The 18,966-nt window shown below is 46.8% G+C and overlaps 1 protein-coding gene across 3 annotated transcripts in view; it reads right to left on the reverse strand.

The window, feature by feature from the left end:
* LOC115180863 (receptor-type tyrosine-protein phosphatase-like N) overlaps window positions 1–18,966 on the reverse strand; it is a 43,110-nt gene that overhangs the window by 945 nt on the left and 23,199 nt on the right. For 2 of the 3 annotated variants that reach the window (XR_003873168.1, XM_029743004.1), the window contains exons 8-22: window positions 17,097–17,131; window positions 16,520–16,776; window positions 16,089–16,175; window positions 10,741–10,820; window positions 10,438–10,502; window positions 7,668–7,877; window positions 6,656–6,931; window positions 6,062–6,209; window positions 4,453–4,526; window positions 3,723–3,800; window positions 3,307–3,426; window positions 3,048–3,214; window positions 1,438–1,491; window positions 245–309; window positions 67–140 (exon numbers count right to left, since the gene is read on the reverse strand). Coding sequence is in view for 2 of the 3 variants with exons in the window: in XM_029743004.1 (XP_029598864.1) it covers window positions 67–140; window positions 245–309; window positions 1,438–1,491; window positions 3,048–3,214; window positions 3,307–3,426; window positions 3,723–3,800; window positions 4,453–4,526; window positions 6,062–6,209; window positions 6,656–6,931; window positions 7,668–7,877; window positions 10,438–10,502; window positions 10,741–10,820; window positions 16,089–16,175; window positions 16,520–16,776; window positions 17,097–17,131 (1,790 nt within the window). In the remaining variant the exon portion in view is untranslated. The remainder of the gene's footprint in view (window positions 1–66; window positions 141–244; window positions 310–1,437; window positions 1,492–3,047; window positions 3,215–3,306; window positions 3,427–3,722; window positions 3,801–4,452; window positions 4,527–6,061; window positions 6,210–6,655; window positions 6,932–7,667; window positions 7,878–10,437; window positions 10,503–10,740; window positions 10,821–16,088; window positions 16,176–16,519; window positions 16,777–17,096; window positions 17,132–18,966) is intronic. The other variant, XM_029743005.1, reaches the window with a different exon arrangement.

Below are 18,966 nucleotides of genomic sequence, written 5' to 3' on the forward strand. Positions count from 1 at the left end.
TGTTTGGGAATTTATCCACCATAGATGATATACTATACATACACAAGGTTGTGTTTATGACAGTACCTTGGTGCGCACCATCCCTGGTCTCTGGTCACGGACGTGTTCCAGGGTAGCAGCAATGTCAATCTCTTTCACTCCTGAAATAAAACTTCAACTTTAAGCCAAAAATGCATGCAGAAAACACTCCTATACCAAAATCACACACATACATACACGGAAATGGACAGTCTAATATGCTTACCCTTGGCCATGCGGTTCAGAACCATGTCAATCAGGATATAGGTGCCAGTCCGGCCTGTACCATCACTGTGTAGGAAAACATGAACATCTTAACATTAATAAAAGACCAAACCACTGACTGAACAATAAACATATCAACTTACAACTATTGTTTGCTGAGGAGGCTGGTGGGAGGAGCTATAGGAGGACGGGCTCATTGTAATGGCTGGAATGGAATCAATGGAACAGAGTCAAACACGTTGTTTCCATGTGTTTGGTACCGTTCCATTGATTCCATTCTAGCCATTACAATGAGCCCGTCCTCCTACAGCTCCTCCCACCAGCCCCCTCTGGTTGTTTGTTTCCTGCTGTGTTTTGTGTATGTAATGTGCAAGCTGTGCTAAGATTTCTCGCTTGTTGGACAATAAACGTCAATCTATATTGCATGCATGATTTAGTCATAACACCACCATAGATAATGGAGTGCATTCAGAGAGGAAGAGGCGAAGTGAGAGGGAGAACTCGGCCTAAAATCTCTGTTCCCCAGCAGGTGGCGTTTTTTCATTTTTTTTCCGCTCACCAAGCAAGGAGTTTTTGTATGGTGGTCAATGAATGTCGAATTTGGTCAACAAAAAAGGTAATGGTTAATTTGATCGAATATAAGTGTTGTAATTCTTAGGTTGTTGCGCGTGTATTGATATAAGTAGTAAACGTGAAATCAGGCAACTTTATATTGAAGTTGTGCCTGTGCTTTGCGGGATCTTTAACCGTTTTACACTTCAACGGGATAGGGACGTCCCAAGGATCCCAGCTAGCAAATACCATTGCGGTTGTTCACACATGTATCTGCCCTCTCATTGGCTAGAATTACATTTTTACGGGTTAGCCATTTAGCAGACACAATTATCCAGAGCGATTTACAGCAGTGAGTGCATACATTTTTTGTAACCCTGGTGTTGCAAGCGCCACACTCTACCAACTGAGCCACAGGGGTCAGAAGGGTCCCACCTGTCTTGCCTCGTCCAGACTGTCTTCCATTTTTTAAGACATTTATTTTCATTGTTAGGGCGGCCAATAGAGCATCTGGGTCAATATAGTGGAACATCTGTGCTACATTTCCACTCTCTCCGACACCTGAGCCAAGCAGCATCTGAAAGAGAATGGCGAGGTTCTGCCACCGTGTGGACAAAAGTTGTATTGCAAACGTTGGTTTACCTGCAGTGTACAATGATCGGACAAGATCTGCCTCTGTAGCACTTATTCACCTTTCTGTGGAGATGCAGAGAGAGAGAGGGGGATCAAATATAAGTGAATACTGAATAAATAGTGAACACTGATGGAGAACATATATATTGACCATGCTTGACAATGGCAAGTCATACAAACGTCAGACAAGCTAAAATGAGGACGACAACACAAATCCTAACTCGATTGCAGCCGTGTCCTAATTAATAAAAATGTTGTTTACATTGCAGATGTTGCATTGCATCAACCAATGGTTGCGTGCCAGGTCATCCGACTGTGCAGTTGGGCATCAGACTGCGTAATCATACGATGTGGCTCGCTGATCTTTTTTTAAAGACCTATGCAAGCATTAGATCTGGCAGCAATATAGTCACACTGGAACGCAGCCTAGCGGTTCTAAACAAGCAGTCAGTGTGTATTCAATATGGAGGAAAACAGCCCTGTTTGAAGCTCCACTCCAGTTTAACAATCATTATAGGATGAAAATAACTTTTAGATGAAGAGGAGCGTTCGCAGCATAGTGATGAGGAGGAGAGTCAAAAGGGTGAGAAATGTAGACAGAGAGAGTATAAAAAAGGGAGAGAGACGAGGGAGCAAAGGGGTTAGGCGATGGACCTCCTGCTGCAGCCACACCTGTCCATGATCATTTTTGTGACTATGCAACTGGACCCAGACTACTAGCTGCAAATCACAAAGATGACACGGACAGATATGTAAAATATCATGAGCCCGCTGACCTCCATCGCAAGATAGATGTGTGAGAGCAAAGAAGAGGAGGGACAGAGGGAGTGTCCAAGGGAGAGATGTGAGGAGGGATTGAAAGGGAAAGCGAAAGGCTAATTAAGTAAAGGCAACACACACACACACACAGAGAGAGACAGAGCGAGACAGACAGAGCGAGACAGAGAGAGGGTAAAAGGAAAGAGAGCAGGATGGATGATTGAAATGACACATGTTTTATATGTTTTGGTCATCCCATCATCTAGTAGGGATCAGATGAGTAAAATGGATTGAGGATTATAAGGAGTTGTGGACAGAGAAAGGTCTGTGAAACTGACACTGTTGACGAGTGACAAAGGAATTTGAGACCAAACAAGATAGGAGCATGTGTAACAGTGTAGGTTCCGTCCCTCTCTTCGCCCCAACCTGGGCTCGAACCAGGGACCCTTGCACACATCAACAACTGACACCCCACGAAGCATCGTTACCCATCGCGCCACAAAAGCCGCGGCCCTTGCAACGCAAGGGGAAACCCTACTTCAAGTCTCAGAGCGAGTGACGTCACCGATTGAAGCGCTATTAGCGCGCACTACCGCTAACTAACTAGCCATTTCACATCGGTTACACATGGTCTGGCAAAACTATAGGATGCATCATATAATAAAATCCCTTCCAAACCTCAAAATGTCAGACATTCTGTTGTCCTGAAAATCTGGGTTGTGTTCATTATAGCATGCAATATTTGAAAGTGTTTTTCAAACGGAAAACGAAAATGAGCAGTAGTCACTCCCTGTTTCAGTCCATTTTTTCCCCCATTTAGTGCCTAGTAAACAACCCTGCGTTCAATGTCCATGCGGTACCTGCGGAAGTCCAGTAGGGTGCGTGTGGAGGTGGGGATGCCCTGGGCAGGCCAGCTCAGGAAGTGGAACTGGGTGAGTGTGCGAGTCTCCTGGGTCTGGACGTTCTTCAGGTAGAAACTACGAACCAGGAAGTCATTGCACCAGATGTGCTCCGAAACCAGGTTCACCTGATGGACACACAGACCATTGTTACAGATCAGGACAGACAGACAGACACAGACACACACACACACACACACACACCGAGTCTCACACACACCTCATAGATGTGGTAGAGGGAGGATCCCTCGTCAGGCCAGTAGCGATCACACTGTTTCTCTCCGTCCTCAACCAGGGCTGTCATCATCACTATCACCGTGCAGCCATTCTCCCAAACCATCTATAGAGGAACACCATCACACACACACACACACACAGCTTGGAGACCAATAACATCATAATGTAGTCCATAGTGTAATCTTCTTTCATCATCACATTGGCATGTGTTTTGAGTGTTGATTTATGTGAACAAATGTTTGTACACATTATATGGTTCAAGTTAGGGTACATTCTTAAAACATTTAGATTAAAGCAGCAGCAGCAACAAATTGTCATTTCCCTTAAGGGACAATAAAGTTTTGCATTTGAATTGTATTCATATTACACACATATGAATACTCATCCGGAGTGACTGACCTGCCAGAAGTCGGAGATGGTGTGAGACAGGGGTCCTTGGGTGGCGATGTATGTTGGCATCCGGGGGTCATGCTCGATCTAGGGGTCACAGAGGGGAAAGGTCATCATGGGTCACCTCCTGACGTCCACAATAAAGGACACTATGGACACTGGTGGTCACCGTGGCGATGGTTCCATTCACTGACCAGTGGCATTTACGGGGCGGGTGAGTGGATCTGCTTCCCAAATGGCACCCTATTCCCTATAGAGTGCACTTCTTTTGAGCAGGGCTCATAGCGCTCTGGTCAAAAGTAGTGCACTGGGTAGGGGACAGAGTACCATTTGGGAAGCATCATGGGAGAGATTCCACAACTAGTGTTCCAGTTTGATCAATGGAGGGTTGGTGTCGGAGACGGCTATAGGGCCATAGGTGGGACCAGGGCCGTATTCAGAAAGAGTCTCAGAGTAGGAGTCCTGATATAGGATCAGTCTTTTAGATCATAATGACAGATCATATGGATCCTAGATCAGCACTTCTACCCTGAGGCCCTTTTCTAATACAGATCAGAGTGATATATAGAGAAGGCTTTGGGTGCGGATCTATCCCTATGGGCACAAGATGTTGAAAATACATATTTTTGGTTGCAAAGACGTTGAAAAGATGTCTTTCAACCAATTTTGCTCATTGGGATGGATTTGAGTTAACTAGACAGGTACCATGGCGACAGCGGGGATCAGGATTACTTCTTACTATGGTGCTGGCGTTGATGTAGTCAGTCCTGGAGGGGTTGTTCTCCGCCTTCATCTTCACCCTGGAGTGATCATCTGCAGAGCAAAGACACAAAACACAAACCTAGAATCATGGAGGCCGCCTGGGCGGTTTAACCTAGAATCACGGAGGCCGCCTGGGCGGTTTAACCTAGAATCACGGAGGCCGCCTGGGCGGTTTAACCTAGAATCACGGAGGCCGCCTGGGCGGTTTAACCTAGAATCACGGAGGCCGCCTGGGCGGTTTAACCTAGAATCACGGAGGCCGCCTGGGCGGTTTAACCTAGAATCACGGAGGCCGCCTGGGCGGTTTAACCTAGAATCACGGAGGCCGCCTGGGCAGTTTAACCTAGAATCACGGAGGCCGCCTGGGCGGTTTAACCTAGAATCACGGAGGCCGCCTGGGCGGTTTAACCTAGAATCACGGAGGCCGCCTGGGCGGTTTAACCTAGAATCACGGAGGCCGCCTGGGAGGTTTAACCTAGAATCACGGAGGCCGCCTGGGCGGTTTAACCTAGAATCACGGAGGCCGCCTGGGCGGTTTAACCTAGAATCACGGAGGCCGCCTGGGCGGTTTAACCTAGAATCACGGAGGCCGCCTGGGCGGTTTAACCTAGAATCACGGAGGCCGCCTGGGCGGTTTACCTAGAATCACGGAGGCCGCCTGGGCGGTTTAACCTAGAATCACGGAGGCCGCCTGGGCGGTTTAACCTAGAATCACGGAGGCCGCCTGGGTGGTTTAACCTAGAATCACGGAGGCCGCCTGGGCGGTTTAACCTAGAATCACGGAGGCCGCCTGGGTGGTTTAACCTAGAATCACGGAGGCCGCCTGGGTGGTTTAACCTAGAATCACGGAGGCCGCCTGGGCGGTTTAACCTAGAATCACGGAGGCCGCCTGGGCGGTTTAACCTAGAATCACGGAGGCCGCCTGGGCGGTTTAACCTAGAATCACGGAGGCCGCCTGGGCGGTTTAACCTAGAATCACGGAGGCCGCCTGGGCGGTTTAACCTAGAATCACGGAGGCCGCCTGGGCGGTTTAACCTAGAATCACGGAGGCCGCCTGGGCGGTTTAACCTAGAATCACGGAGGCCGCCTGGGTGGTTTAACCTAGAATCACGGAGGCCGCCTGGGCGGTTTGACCTAGAATCACGGAGGCCGCCTGGGTGGTTTAACCTAGAATCATGAGAGCCGCCTGGGCGGTTTAACCTAGGATCATGGAGGCCGCCTGGGTGTTTTAACCTAGGATCATGGAGGCCAGGCCACCTGGGTGGTCTAGCTGGTGATGCCACCGGTCACCCTCAGCATACAGTCTGTGTGGGTTTAATCTGACCCACTGTCATTTTGACTGGATCTCCTCCTAACTTTCTTGTCTGTCCACTTTCCTAGCCTGGTCTCAGATCTGTTGACATAACATGTTTGGTGAGAGATTGACAAGGAGCAAAACATCCCAAACAGCTCTGGGACCCAGGCTATCACTTTCTGTTCAACAAAAATCACCCAAGAAAATACAAAGGGGAAATAAATCAAGGAGGAGATGTGGAAGAAAGGAGGGAAGAAGAAAGAGGAGGCTGAGGGGAAGAAGAAGAACTTACAGGGCACAGAGTCAGGGCAGCGGTTCTTCTTCAGGTTGGTGTCACTCTGGGCCACAGACATGGTGCTGGGTTCAGCCTGGTAGGAACACAGGGCCTCCCACTCCTTCAGCAGACGGTCCTTGTTCTTCAGGTGGTCCTCCATGTAAGCCTGTGGGTTAGGAGGACAGAGGGGGCTCTCAGTACTAGGATGACTCTTACTTATATAATACACTACACTTTTCCTCTGTCAATGACTTCAACTGGATGAATGTCTTTTAGAGTCTGATGGTTAATGTGTATTTAATTGTCAGTACTAGACCTGGATTCAAATAGCATTTGTTATATTTCAAATATTTTTAGGGTTTGATTGAGCCTACCTGCAGTGCCAGGTGGGTAAGATTTGCCCTTTTGGGACTAGTCCATTGGTTCCATTGCGCAAAGCAGCTAGGCAAGTTCAATCAAGCGCAGCAAAAGTATTTGATGGAAAACAATAACTATTTTAACCCAGGTGTTAGTCCGAACAGCGGTAGAGATCTGAGGCTGAGTAGGAATAAATGAATGAATTAATAAATGAATGAATGAATGAATAGAGTAAATGTTCAGAGTGACACTGACCAGGATCATGTGACCGGTGGAGATGTCCATGTTGGTCTGCGCTGGTTCCTCGCACCAGGAAGAGGTGCTGCTGTGGGAGCTCGGGCTGGGCTGGGGCGCGTCGCTGGGCTGGGGCGCGTCGCTGAACTGGGACGACACACTGCTCACCCTGGACGTGTCCGTACCTCCTCCTCCACCAACACCTCCTCCTCCTCCACTAGCACCCCCACCCGCTGCTCCTGCCCCCTCCTGGCGCTCGAAGAGTCCCCTGGATCCCATGTGCTGACGACACAGGTCCTGACAGAAGGAGATGGGGACATGACAGTCAATTGGCTTTCTATGGACACAATGTATTACTAAATCAGGGATCATTGTCCCGTGGATACAGTCACACTGGTAGTCCTGGGATCAATGTCCCGTGGATACAGTCACACTGGTAGTCCTGGGATCATTGTCCCGTGGATACAGTCACACTGGTAGTTCTGGGATCATTGTCCCGTGGATACAGTCACACTGGTAGTCCTGGGATCATTGTCCCGTGGATACAGTCACACTGGTAGTCCTGGGATCAATGTCCCGTGGATACAGTCACACTGGTAGTCCTGGGATCATTGTCCCGTGGATACAGTCACACTGGTAGTCCTGGGAAGTTGGGGTCTGCAGCATGCACAGGTTTCTTTCAATACATCTCATGTCTCAGACTAGTGAATGCTTGTGTAGGTTGAAAACTAAAGAGTGAATGTGTTCATGTTGGACTGTTTGTGAGTTGTCTTTTTAGGGAGTATTACACTGTGTTGACATTGGTGAAGAGAGGGAGACATAAGAAAACTAAGACATAGCTGCTGGACAAACCCATGTATGATAAATACTTTATTGATCCCCGAGGGGAAATTGGTTTGTCAATCATATCTCATCGAGCAATGTGCTGTCTGTCTGTAGTCTACAGTACTCCCACTTGACTTGGTCCTGCATGACTGTGAGGTGTCAGTTGACGGCTGGGCCTACTTACCTATGTGTGTGTGTGTGCATCTACCTGGTACTCCTGGTGTGTAACGCTGCCTCCCTCTGGCCCCAGGCCTAGCTTCTCAGACGCCAGGCGGTTGGTATGGCGACGCAGGCAGACGATGGTCATTGTCGCCACCAGGATCCCGCCAACACAGGCCACGCCCACCATGGTCATGAACACCCAACGGGAGCCATCTTGGACCCGGGTGGCCTGAGGTAAGCCCCGCCCATCAGTTCTCTGTCGAGAAGGGAGGTGACAGAGACAGAAAGAGAGAGCGAGAGCGAGAGCGAGAGCGAGAGAGAGAGAGAGAGAAAGAAGGAAAACTAAATTGTTAGCTGAATATCTCACTGATGAGCCACTAAAATAGCTTTTGAAAGAGTGTTTATCGGTTAGTGGAAGGATGAGACTCTGGTTCTTTAGAGCCCCACTAATGTCCTGCAACAGAAGAATTGATTAAAGTTATTATTATTGAGGAGGTGGATGAGAGAAAACCTGGGTGGTGTTCATTAGGGTGACATTTTTTTTTAAACAGAGTGAAACGTCCAATCAAAACAGAGATATTCACGTTGCGAAAAGTTTTTCTACATTGTACCCCACTGAATGCAACACAAGTACTGTTGCAGCCTGACCCCCAATCATTTATTCTCTTTCATCTCTCCTTCTCCTCCCTGGTTGCCACGGTTGCCTCTCCTGCCCTCCTGACCTCTCTTTCCTCTTCAGAGGCCCCAGGAATGTGCTGAAGGATTTGGGGGTTGGGGGATGGAGCTATAGTCTGAGACATTGGGGAGAGGGGGTGGAGCTATAGTCTGAGACATTGGGGGGGGGGGGGGGCGAATATGATAGACTATCAGACTAAAGGGGCCCGAAGATGAGAAATGGGAGAGAAAAGGGGGGGAAGGGGAAGAAAACAGAAAAGGGGAAGAACCGAATGACCCGTTTCTGGAGACGAGTATTAAGATCTCTCTCTGGACATGAGGTGAATTTACCTAACTGACATCAGGGGATGCAGGGGTGAGGGCTGGGTGTAGGAGAGGAGAGACGGAGGAAGGGGGCGATGGGTGTAGGAGGGGAGGGAGGGAAGAAGAGAGGGATGGGTGTAGGAGGGGAGGGAGGGAAGAAGAGAGGGATGGGTGTAGGAGGGGAGAGACAGAGGAAGGGGGCGATGGGTGTAGGAGGGGTGTGAAGAAGAGAGGGATGGTATAGGAGGGGAGGGAGGGAAGAAGAAAGGGATGGGTGTAGGAGGTGAGGAAGGGAGGAAGAGACTGATTGATTTAAGGCAACAGAGAGACCAAGAGGTTGCAGTTTAGATTGAAGACAACAGAGAGACCAAGAGGTTGCAGTTTAGATTGAAGACAACAGAGAGACCAAGAGTATGATTCAATAGAAGAGTAGCATGAGGAGTACAGTAGATAGACTCCAGATCATTCTATTACTGCAGACATTGACTTCTGTCACTGTGGCAAGTGTCTTAACTCAGTTTGTTGTTGCCAAAAGCGATATGCAACTTCATTCATCACTTCATTCATCACACTTGTGAGTGATACAAACAGTTAGCAAACATAAGGCCTAACTTTTCTTCTTCACTAAATAAAAATGGAATAGACAACTAGAATGAAAGGGTTTTAAACTTAGATGACACACACTGGTACATTTGTGTGTCTTTGCACAATTATGGACATTATTGCAGTATTCTTATAATTCAAGAGAGGAGAGATTGCCAATGTGAAATTATACAAAATGCAAACAAGATACAGTTACAATGTGCACCAACACTAATTACTGTAACCCGATATAGGTCCCCTTAAATGGTATAATATTGATAGACGTGTCCTCAAACAGATTAAATTCGATAAATGTGTTATTTGTTGTACGTTCTTGAATATGTTGTTCAAATCTTCATTATGATTAAATACCCAGATAAACCAAAACATAATCTTTGACAACGAATCATGCGACTATCCCACAAACACCACGCGGGCTGGGCATCTCGTAGATGTGCGTGCGCTATGCCGGCAGAATCTGATGAAAAAGTCTAAATTAACAGATAACATTAATGCGTAAGCAATTTACAAATGGCAACTAAATCGTAGACATATTTGAAGTGGAACTAAATATAACTAGTATAGAATCAAATTAGGCCTATAAGAAATACAATTCGCGACTTGGGCCCATAACGAATAACTCTAGACAAATCTACCATTCAAAAGTATGAATAGCCTATTATTATGCTAAATATAAGCGACACTCACCCAACATCCACCTTCCGTGAAAGAAAGGCGACTTGACTTTGATAACGCACAAAAGAAAATAAGATCTGTCTCTTGCTTTCCATAATGCGTTTCTAAAGTGGAGAATAGCGCATCATTTGATTGAATTTTGGCGGCAGTGTGACCTACTAGCTCAGGCCCAGGGACGATATGAGACGACCAAGAGAGGAGTGGTGCGCGTGACCAATATGAATTAAAGAGACGGTCTTGTGTCTTTCGGGAGCGCGCACGTTTCGTTCGACCGCAAAATACGTTTGTCATATCAAAGGATTTTAGCCATTCAGGCATTTCCGGCTGGGGAAAAGAGTTTGACGGTGAAAATGCACAGAAGGACGCACAGAATATTGATGATGAATGCCAATAGATTCTAATGCAAAGAGCCCCCCCCCCCTCGGTCTCTCTCTCTCTCTCTCACACACACACACACACACACACACACACACACACACACACACACACACACACACACACACACACACACACACACACACACACACACACACACTAAATGCAGCATAACATGCTCTTACCTCACCAACACCTGTCTGCAGGATCTTCAGAGCAGTTTCAGACTCCAGAAAGTTCTTCTCTGCAACTAAGTAAATTACAATATAAAATAGTTGCCATCTTGCAAAAAAAGTAATATTCTTGCTAATACATATTTAAAAAACACCAGAGTGGCTCAAAAATCCCTTTTATACCCCTATCTCACTTTTTGTCCAAGTGTGTGTGTGTGTGTGTGTGTGTGTAGATATTGTCTTGGTGGTTTACACAGAGCAGCGGGACAATGGGTCAATTTGACCCCGTCTGACCCCAGTAACAGGTCCACTTACCGGCTTTCTCTGCCACGTCTTCAGCACTCAGGTTCTGGCTGTTGGGCCGGACACGGAATGTCAGGGCAGGCCCCACCACACTGTAGAGAGACAGACAGGAACATTCCATCAAACTATTGATTGATATAGCTGGGGCCGGGAGAGAGAGAGGGGTGGTGGGATGGTGGTAGGAGCAGGAGGACTGGGGGGTGGGGGGAGCCTTTATTTTGGGTGTGAATAAGCCCCAACAACGACTACCCCTACCACTTTATTTTTTTCTTATACTTTTTTTCTTAGGGGGTGGATCAACTTTAATATTGCAGATAGATTGTTGCTTCCATCAATGTAATTGTCTGCATCATTTCCAATCCCCCATATATTTTGGGGGGTAAATACATACATACATACATACATACATACATACATACATACATACATACATACATACATACATACATACATACATACATACAGTACATACAGTACAGTTGAAGTCTGAAGTTACATACACTTAGGTTGGAGTCATTAAAACTCGTTTTTCAACCACTCCACAAATTTCTTGCTAACAAACTATAGTTTTGGCAAGTCGGTTAAGACATCTACTTTGTGCATGACACAAGTAATTTTTCCAACAATTGTTTACAGACAGATTATTTCACTTATAATTCACTGTATCACAATTCCAGTGGGTCAGAAGTTTCCATACACTAAGTTGACTGTGCCTTTAAACAGCTTGGAAAATTCCAGAAAATGATGTCATGGCTTTAGAAGCTTCTTATAGGCTAATTGACATAATTTTAGTCAATTGGAGGTGTACCTGTGGATGTATTTCAAGGCCTACCTTCAAACTCAGTGCCTCTTTGCTTGACATCATGGGAAAATCTAAAGAAATCAGCCAAGAGCGCAGAAAAAAATTGTAGACCTCCACAACTCTGGTTCATCCTTGAGAGCAATTTACAAACGCCTGAAGGTACCACGTTCCTCTGTACAAACAATAGTACGCAAGTATAAACACCATGGGATCATGCAGCCATCATACCGCTCAGGAAGGAGACGCGTTCTGTCTCCTAGAGATGAACGTACTCTGGTGCGAAAAGTGCAAATCAATCCCAGAACAACAGCAACGGACCTTGTGAAGATGCTGGAGGAAACAGGTACAAAAGTATCTATATCCACAGTAAAACGAGTCCAATATCGACATAACCTGAAAGGCCACTCAGCAAGGAAGAAGCCACTGCTCCAAAGCCGCCATAAAAAAAGCCAGACTAAGGTTTGCAACTGCACATGGGGACAAAGATCGTACATTTTGGAGAAATATCCTCTGGTCTGATGAAACAAAAATAGAACTGTTTGGCCATAATGACCATCGTTATTTTTGGAGGAAAAAGGGGGAGGCTTGCAAGCTGAAGAACACCATCCCAACCGTGAAGCACGGGGGTAGCAGCATCATGTTGTGGGGGTGCTTTACTGCAGGAGGGACTGGTGCACTTCACAAAATAGATGGCATCATGAGGAAAGAAAATTATGTGGATATATTGAAGCAACAACAAGACATCAGTCAAGAAGTTAAAGCTTGGTCGCAAATGGGTCTTCCAAATGGACAATGACCCCAAGCATACTTCCAAAGTTGTGGCAAAATTGCTTAAGGACAACAAAGTCAAGGTATTGGAGTGGGCATCACAAAGCCCTGACCTCAATCCCATAGAAAATTTGTGGGCAGAACTGGAAAAAGTGTGTGCGAGCAAGGAGGCCTACAAACCTGACTCAGTTACACCAGCTCTGTCAGGAGGAATGGGCCAAAATTCACCCGACTTATTGTGGGAAGCTTGTGGAAGGCTACCCGAAATGTTTGACCCAAGTTAAACAATTCAAAGGCAATGCTACCAAATACTAATTGACTGTATGTAAACTTCTGACCCACTGGGAATGTGATGAAAGAAATAAAATCTGAAATAAATCATTCTCTCTACTATTATTCTGACATTTCACATTCTTAAAATAAAGTTGTGATCCTACCTGACCTAAGACAGGGAATCTTTACTAGGATTACATGTCAGGAATTGTGAAAAACTGAATTTAAATATATTTGGCTTAGGGGTATGTAAACTTCCGACTTCAACTGTACATACATACATATACACACTTTTGTTTTAGAATATACCTTTATTATTCCCCGCAAACCCTACCACCCCTCCCCCAATTGGAGTAAACTAATAAACAATAACACTTAGGCTTCTATCTTCAGTTTATACATATTATTCACATTTTACAGACACAATTTTACAATAGTTATATTTTGTTTGTTTTTAGTCCTTCCTCTATTTCTGATTTCCTCAACTCCTACGTCCTCTCTCCTCCGTTCTGCCTCACCTCCTTTTGAAAAAAGTCAAAGGTGATCGAGGAGAGGCAATGCGGATGAAAATGCGCTTGAATGAAATGAGACTCTCCTTCTCCACTTGCTAATGACGTTTACAGGGTGGATCCCAAAATAAATGTGTAAAGAGATAAAAACAAACTAAGTTAGTTGTGCCAGACATGTTATAGATAAAACGATAAGTAGCATTTTGTTCTTAAACATGTGCATGGTTTTCTCCGCCAAAACAAAAGCTGATTCAAAAGGGTTGTGGCAGATTTCCAAACTTTTCCAAGAAGGCCTTAGGTAGGATCCAAACGATTATCCTCGATGAAAGGTGGCTATCGAGGAGGGAGGACACTTCCATTCACCTAGCAATGAATTTACAGCTCCTCAACCACTCATCGGTTTCCCGGTCACAGAGGAGAGAGGGTGTAGGAGAGAGGACGGAGGAGAGAGGGTGTAGGAGAGAGGACGGAGGAGAGAGGACAGAGGAGGGAGGGTGTAGGAGAGAGGACGGAGGAAAGAATGTGTAGGAGAGAGGACGGAGGAGAGAGGACGGAGGAGAGAGGACAGAGGAGGGAGGGTGTAGGAGAGAGGACGGAGGAAAGAGGGTGTAGGAGAGAGGACGGAGGAGAGAGGGTGTAGGAGAGAGGACGGAGGAGAGAGGACGGAGGAGAGAGGACGTAGGAGAGAGGGTGTAGGAGAGAGGACGTAGGAGAGAGGGTGTAGGAGAGAGGACGGAGGAGAGAGGGTGTAGGAGAGAGGACGGAGGAAAGAGGGTGTAGGAGAGAGGACGGAGGAGAGAGGACAGAGGAGAGAGGGTGTAGGAAAGAGGACGGAGGAGAGAGGGTGTAGGAGAGAGGACAGAGGAGAGAGGGTGTAGGAGAGAGGACGGAAGAGAGAGGGTGTAGGAGAGAGGACGGAGAACAGAAGGTGTAGGAGAGAGGACGTAGGAGAGAGGGTGTAGGAGAGAGGACGTAGGAAAGAGGGTGTAGGAGAGAGGATGTAGGAGAGAGGGTGTAGGAGAGAGGACAGAGGAGAGAGGGTGTAGGAGAGAGGACGGAAGAGAGAGGGTGTAGGAGAGAGGGCGGAGGAGAGAGGACAGAGGAGGGAGGGTGTAGGAAAGAGGACGGAGGAGAGAGGGTGTAGGAGAGAGGACAGAGGAGAGAGGGTGTAGGAGAGAGGACGGAAGAGAGAGGGTGTAGGAGAGAGGACGGAGGAAAGAGGGTGTAGGAGAGAGGGCGGAGGAAAGAGAGTGTAGGAGAGAGGGCGGAGGAAAGAGAGTGTAGGAGAGAGGACGGAGAGAGGACGGAGGAGAGAGGGTGTAGGAGAGAGGGCGGAGGAAAGAGGACGGAGGAGAGAGGGCGGAGGAGAGAGGGCGGAGGAAAGAGAGTGTAGGAGAGAGGACGGAGGAGAGAGGACGGAGGAGAGAGGACGGAGGAGAGAGGGTGTAGGATGGACTTTTGCCCAAATGAGAAAAGGCCACAGAAGGAGCTCCACCTAGACGCCACACCCGAGTTTGAGCTCAGTCGTCAAGCAGTAGAGGAATGGAACATGTTGCCGTTGATCATAGAAGTACCTGAGCTGAGATGCCCCCTCTACACTGAGATACCCCTCTACAAATCAAATGTATTTATAAAGCCCTTCTTACATCAGCTGATATCTCAAAGTGCTGTACAGAAACCCAGCCTAAAACCCCAAACAATGCAGGTGTGGAAGCACGGTGGCTAGGAAAAACTCCCTAGTAAGGCCAGAACCTAGGAAGAAACCTAGAGAGGAACCAGTTTATGAGGGGTGGCCAGTCCTCTTCTTGCTGTGCCGGGTGGAGATTATAACAGTACGTGGCCAAGATGTTCAAATGTTCATAGATGACCAGCAGGGTCAAATAATAATAATCACAGTGGTTGTCAAGGGTGCAACAGGTCAGCACCTCAGGAGTAAATGTCAGTTGGCTTTTCGTAGCCGATCACATTCAGAGTATCTCTACCGCTCCTGCTGTCTACACAGAGATGCCCCCTCTGCACAGAGATGCCCCCTCTGCACAGAGATTGGGCCCTCTGCACAGAGATTGGGCCCTCTGCACAGAGATTGGGCCCTCTGCACTGAGATTGGGCCCTCTGCACTGAGATTGGGCCCTCTGCACTGAGATTGGGCCCTCTGCACTGAGATTGGGCCCTCTGCACTGAGATTGGGCCCTCTGCACTGAGATTGGGCCCTCTGCACTGAGATTGGGCCCTCTGCACTGAGATTGGGCCCTCTGCACTGAGATTGGGCCCTCTGCACTGAGATGGGCCCTCTGCACTGAGATGGGCCCTCTGCACTGAGATTGGGCCCTCTGCACTGAGATTGGGCCCTCTGCACTGAGATTGGGCCCTCTGCACTGAGATTGGGCCCTCTGCACTGAGATGGGCCCTCTGCACTGAGATGGGCCCTCTGCACTGAGATGGGCCCTCTGCACTGAGATGGGCCCTCTGCACTGAGATGGGCCCTCTGCACTGAGATTGGGCCCTCTGCACTGAGATGGGCCCTCTGCACTGAGATGGGCCCTCTGCACTGAGATGGCCCCTCTGCACTGAGATGGCCCCTCTGCACTGAGATGGCCCCTCTGCACTGAGATGGCCCCTCTGCACTGAGATGCCCCTCTGCACTGAGATGGCCCCTCTGCACTGAGATGGCCCCTCTGCACTGAGATGGCCCCTCTGCACTGAGATGCCCCTCTGCACTGAGATGCCCCTCTGCACTGAGATGCCCCTCTGCACTGAGATGCCCCTCTGCACTGAGATGCCCCTCTGCACTGAGATGCCCCTCTGCACTGAGATCTTCTGATCCTCTCATTTTACATTAATACGTTATTTGACAATCAGGACGATGCACATTTATTAACATTTCTGTAAATGTGCCAGATTAAACCAGCCAACTAATTATCATCTGCTTATTATCAATTAGCAGCCAGCTAATTGTCATCTCTCCTCATTGGACCATCGGCCAGTGGGCCTCTATGCCTATAGCCTACCTGATGTTGATGAAAGAGCCAGTGGAGAGTGGGATCCTCTCAGCCAGGAGCCCCAGCAGACGCACCCCGTCGTACAGACTGAGGGGGCTGCGGAGAAATACACATGCATTCATACACACGGACACACTCATACACATGGACACACTCATACATGCATACACACAGAGCACTGAAGAAAAAAGCAAAAGCACAAACACACACACACACACACACACACACACACACACACGTATACAGTACAACTGCAAGCAAAATCACAAACACAGATACACACACCTGCAAACACACACAAACACAAACGCTTACATACACACGCTTACATACACACGCCATGTACAGTCAAAGACTCTGAGACAGACACGTAGACAGACAGACAGATATACGCTCCTACACCAACATTCCTGTGTTTATGAACATTAGGGTTAGAAGACCTTTGGTTAGTGACGATGTAGCCGTATTCCTCCTTCACATGTGTGGTCCCTCCTGCTGGTTCTTTCTTCCCCTGCATATCTGTTTCCACCGGGGCCCCTGGCTCCTTCACACTGGCTCCCTCTGTGGCAGGAGGGGCCCCTACGGTGGGAGGGTTATCTGGGGAGGCTTGGGGCCCAGGGGGCGGGGCAGGAAGGGAGGTGGGGGCATCTAGCACGGGAGATTTGTCCACCTTGTGTGTCATGGCCCCCTCAGTGATCTGATGAGCAATAGGAGGAGGCACCAAACACCTTAAGATCCATTATAATAGGATTTAATAAATACATGTTTTATTTGAATATTACTCCAGGATATGTAAAATAGACCACTGATTTCCTCAGCTTGTAGATGTTCTGCCACTTACTGTTTGTTAGATGCAATGACAACAACCAGAAAGCCTAATTATTGCCATTCTACATTTACTGTAAATGCTATTAACATTGTATAAAAAGCAATAAAACAAATTCATATTGTTAAATAAACAACACAAGCAATAATTGAATTTGTAGAGTTTTACTGGACTGTTTTATCTCAACTTACCTTCTTACGTGGGGCAGCACTGTTCCGGTATTTATCTGAAAAGCAAAGAATAACGATTCTCATTACCTGACACACAGATAATAATTGTTTCAGTATCTGTAATTGTCACAGTGTAAATCGTCACCTTTTTCAGTCTCATTATTATTATCATGCCATTTTGTATAAAGATACTGCAGGTATTCCTGCAGTGTGTTGTGGTGCACAATGTGACGTCCTTTATTATATCACAGTATCTCATTTAATGAATGATACTAGTGACATATACAGTAGTCTCGCCTTTTGAGGCCACAACTTGGAAGGGTCTTTCTGTGTGGTGAAAAGACTGTGATTTCAGACAACATTTCAGCAAGGTGTTTTCTGCAAAGTGCTGGACCAGTGAATTACACTACCGGTCAAAAGTTTTACAACGCCTACTCATTCAAAGGTTTTTCTTTATTTTTACTATTTTCTACATTGTAGAATACTAGTGAAGACATCAAAACTATAAAATAACATATATGGATTCATGTAGTAACCAGAAAAGTGTTAAACAAATCAAAATATATTTTCTATTTGAGATTCTTCAAATAGCCACCCTTTGCCTTGATGACAGCTTTGCACACTCTTGGCATTCTCTCAACAAGCTTCATGAGGTAATCACCTGGAATGCATTTCAATTAACAGGTGGGCCTTCTTAAAAAGTTAATTTGTGGAATTTCTTTCCTTCTAAATGCATTTGAGCCAATCAGTTGTGTTGTGACAAGGTGTGTGTGTGTGTGGGGGGGGGGGGAATACAGAAGATTGCCCTATTTGGTAAAAGACCAAGTCCATATTATGGCAAGAACAGCTCAAAAAAGCAAAGAGAAACAACAGTCCATCATTAGTTTAAGACATGAAGGTCAGTCAATACGGAACATTTCAAGAACTTTTAAAGTTTCTTCAAGTGCAGTCGCAAAAACAATCAAGCGCTATGATTAAACTGGCTCTAATGAGGACCACCACAGGAAAGGAAGACCCAGAGTTACCTCTACTGCAGAGGATACATTCATTAGAGTTACCAGCCTCAGAAATTGCAGCCCAAATATAATTTTCAAGTAACAAACAGATCTCAACATCAACTGTTCAGAGGAGACTGCATGAATCAGGCCTTCATGGTCGAATTGCTGCAATGAAACGACTACTAAAAGACACCAATAAGAAGAAGAGACTTGCTTGGGCCAAGAAACACGAGCAATGGACATTAGACAGGTGGAAATCTGTCCTTTGGTCTGGAGTCCAAATTGGTTCCATTTTTGGTTCCAACAGCCGTGTCTTTGTGAGACGTGGTGTGGGTGAACGGATGATCTCCGCATGTGTATTTCCCACCATAAAGCACAGAGAAGGAGGTGTTATGGTGTGCGGGTGCTTTGCTGGTGACACTGTCTGTGATTTATTTAGAATTCAAGGCACACCTAACCAGCATGGCTACCACAGCATTCTGCAGGGATACGCCATTTGATGCGTTGCACAACGCATCACCAGGGGGAAACTACCTGCCCTCCATGACACCTACACCACCCGATGTCACAGGAAGGCCAAAAAGATCATCAAGGACAACGACCACCCGAGCCACTGCCTGTTCACCCCGCTAACATCCAGAAGGTGAGGTCAGTACAGGTGCATCAAAGCTGGGACCGAGAGACTGAAAAACAGCTTCTATCTCAAGGCCATCAGACTGCTAAACAGCAATCACTAACTCAGAGAGGCTGCTGCCTACATTGAAACCCAATCACTCGCCACTTTAATAAATGGATCACTAGTCACTTTAAACAATGCCACTTTAAGTAATACCACTTTAATAATGTTTACATATCTTACATTACTCATATCATATATATATACTGTATTTTAT

The sequence above is a fragment of the Salmo trutta genome, unplaced genomic scaffold (assembly GCF_901001165.1).
Source record: "Salmo trutta unplaced genomic scaffold, fSalTru1.1, whole genome shotgun sequence".
NCBI classification, from domain to species: domain Eukaryota; kingdom Metazoa; phylum Chordata; class Actinopteri; order Salmoniformes; family Salmonidae; genus Salmo; species Salmo trutta.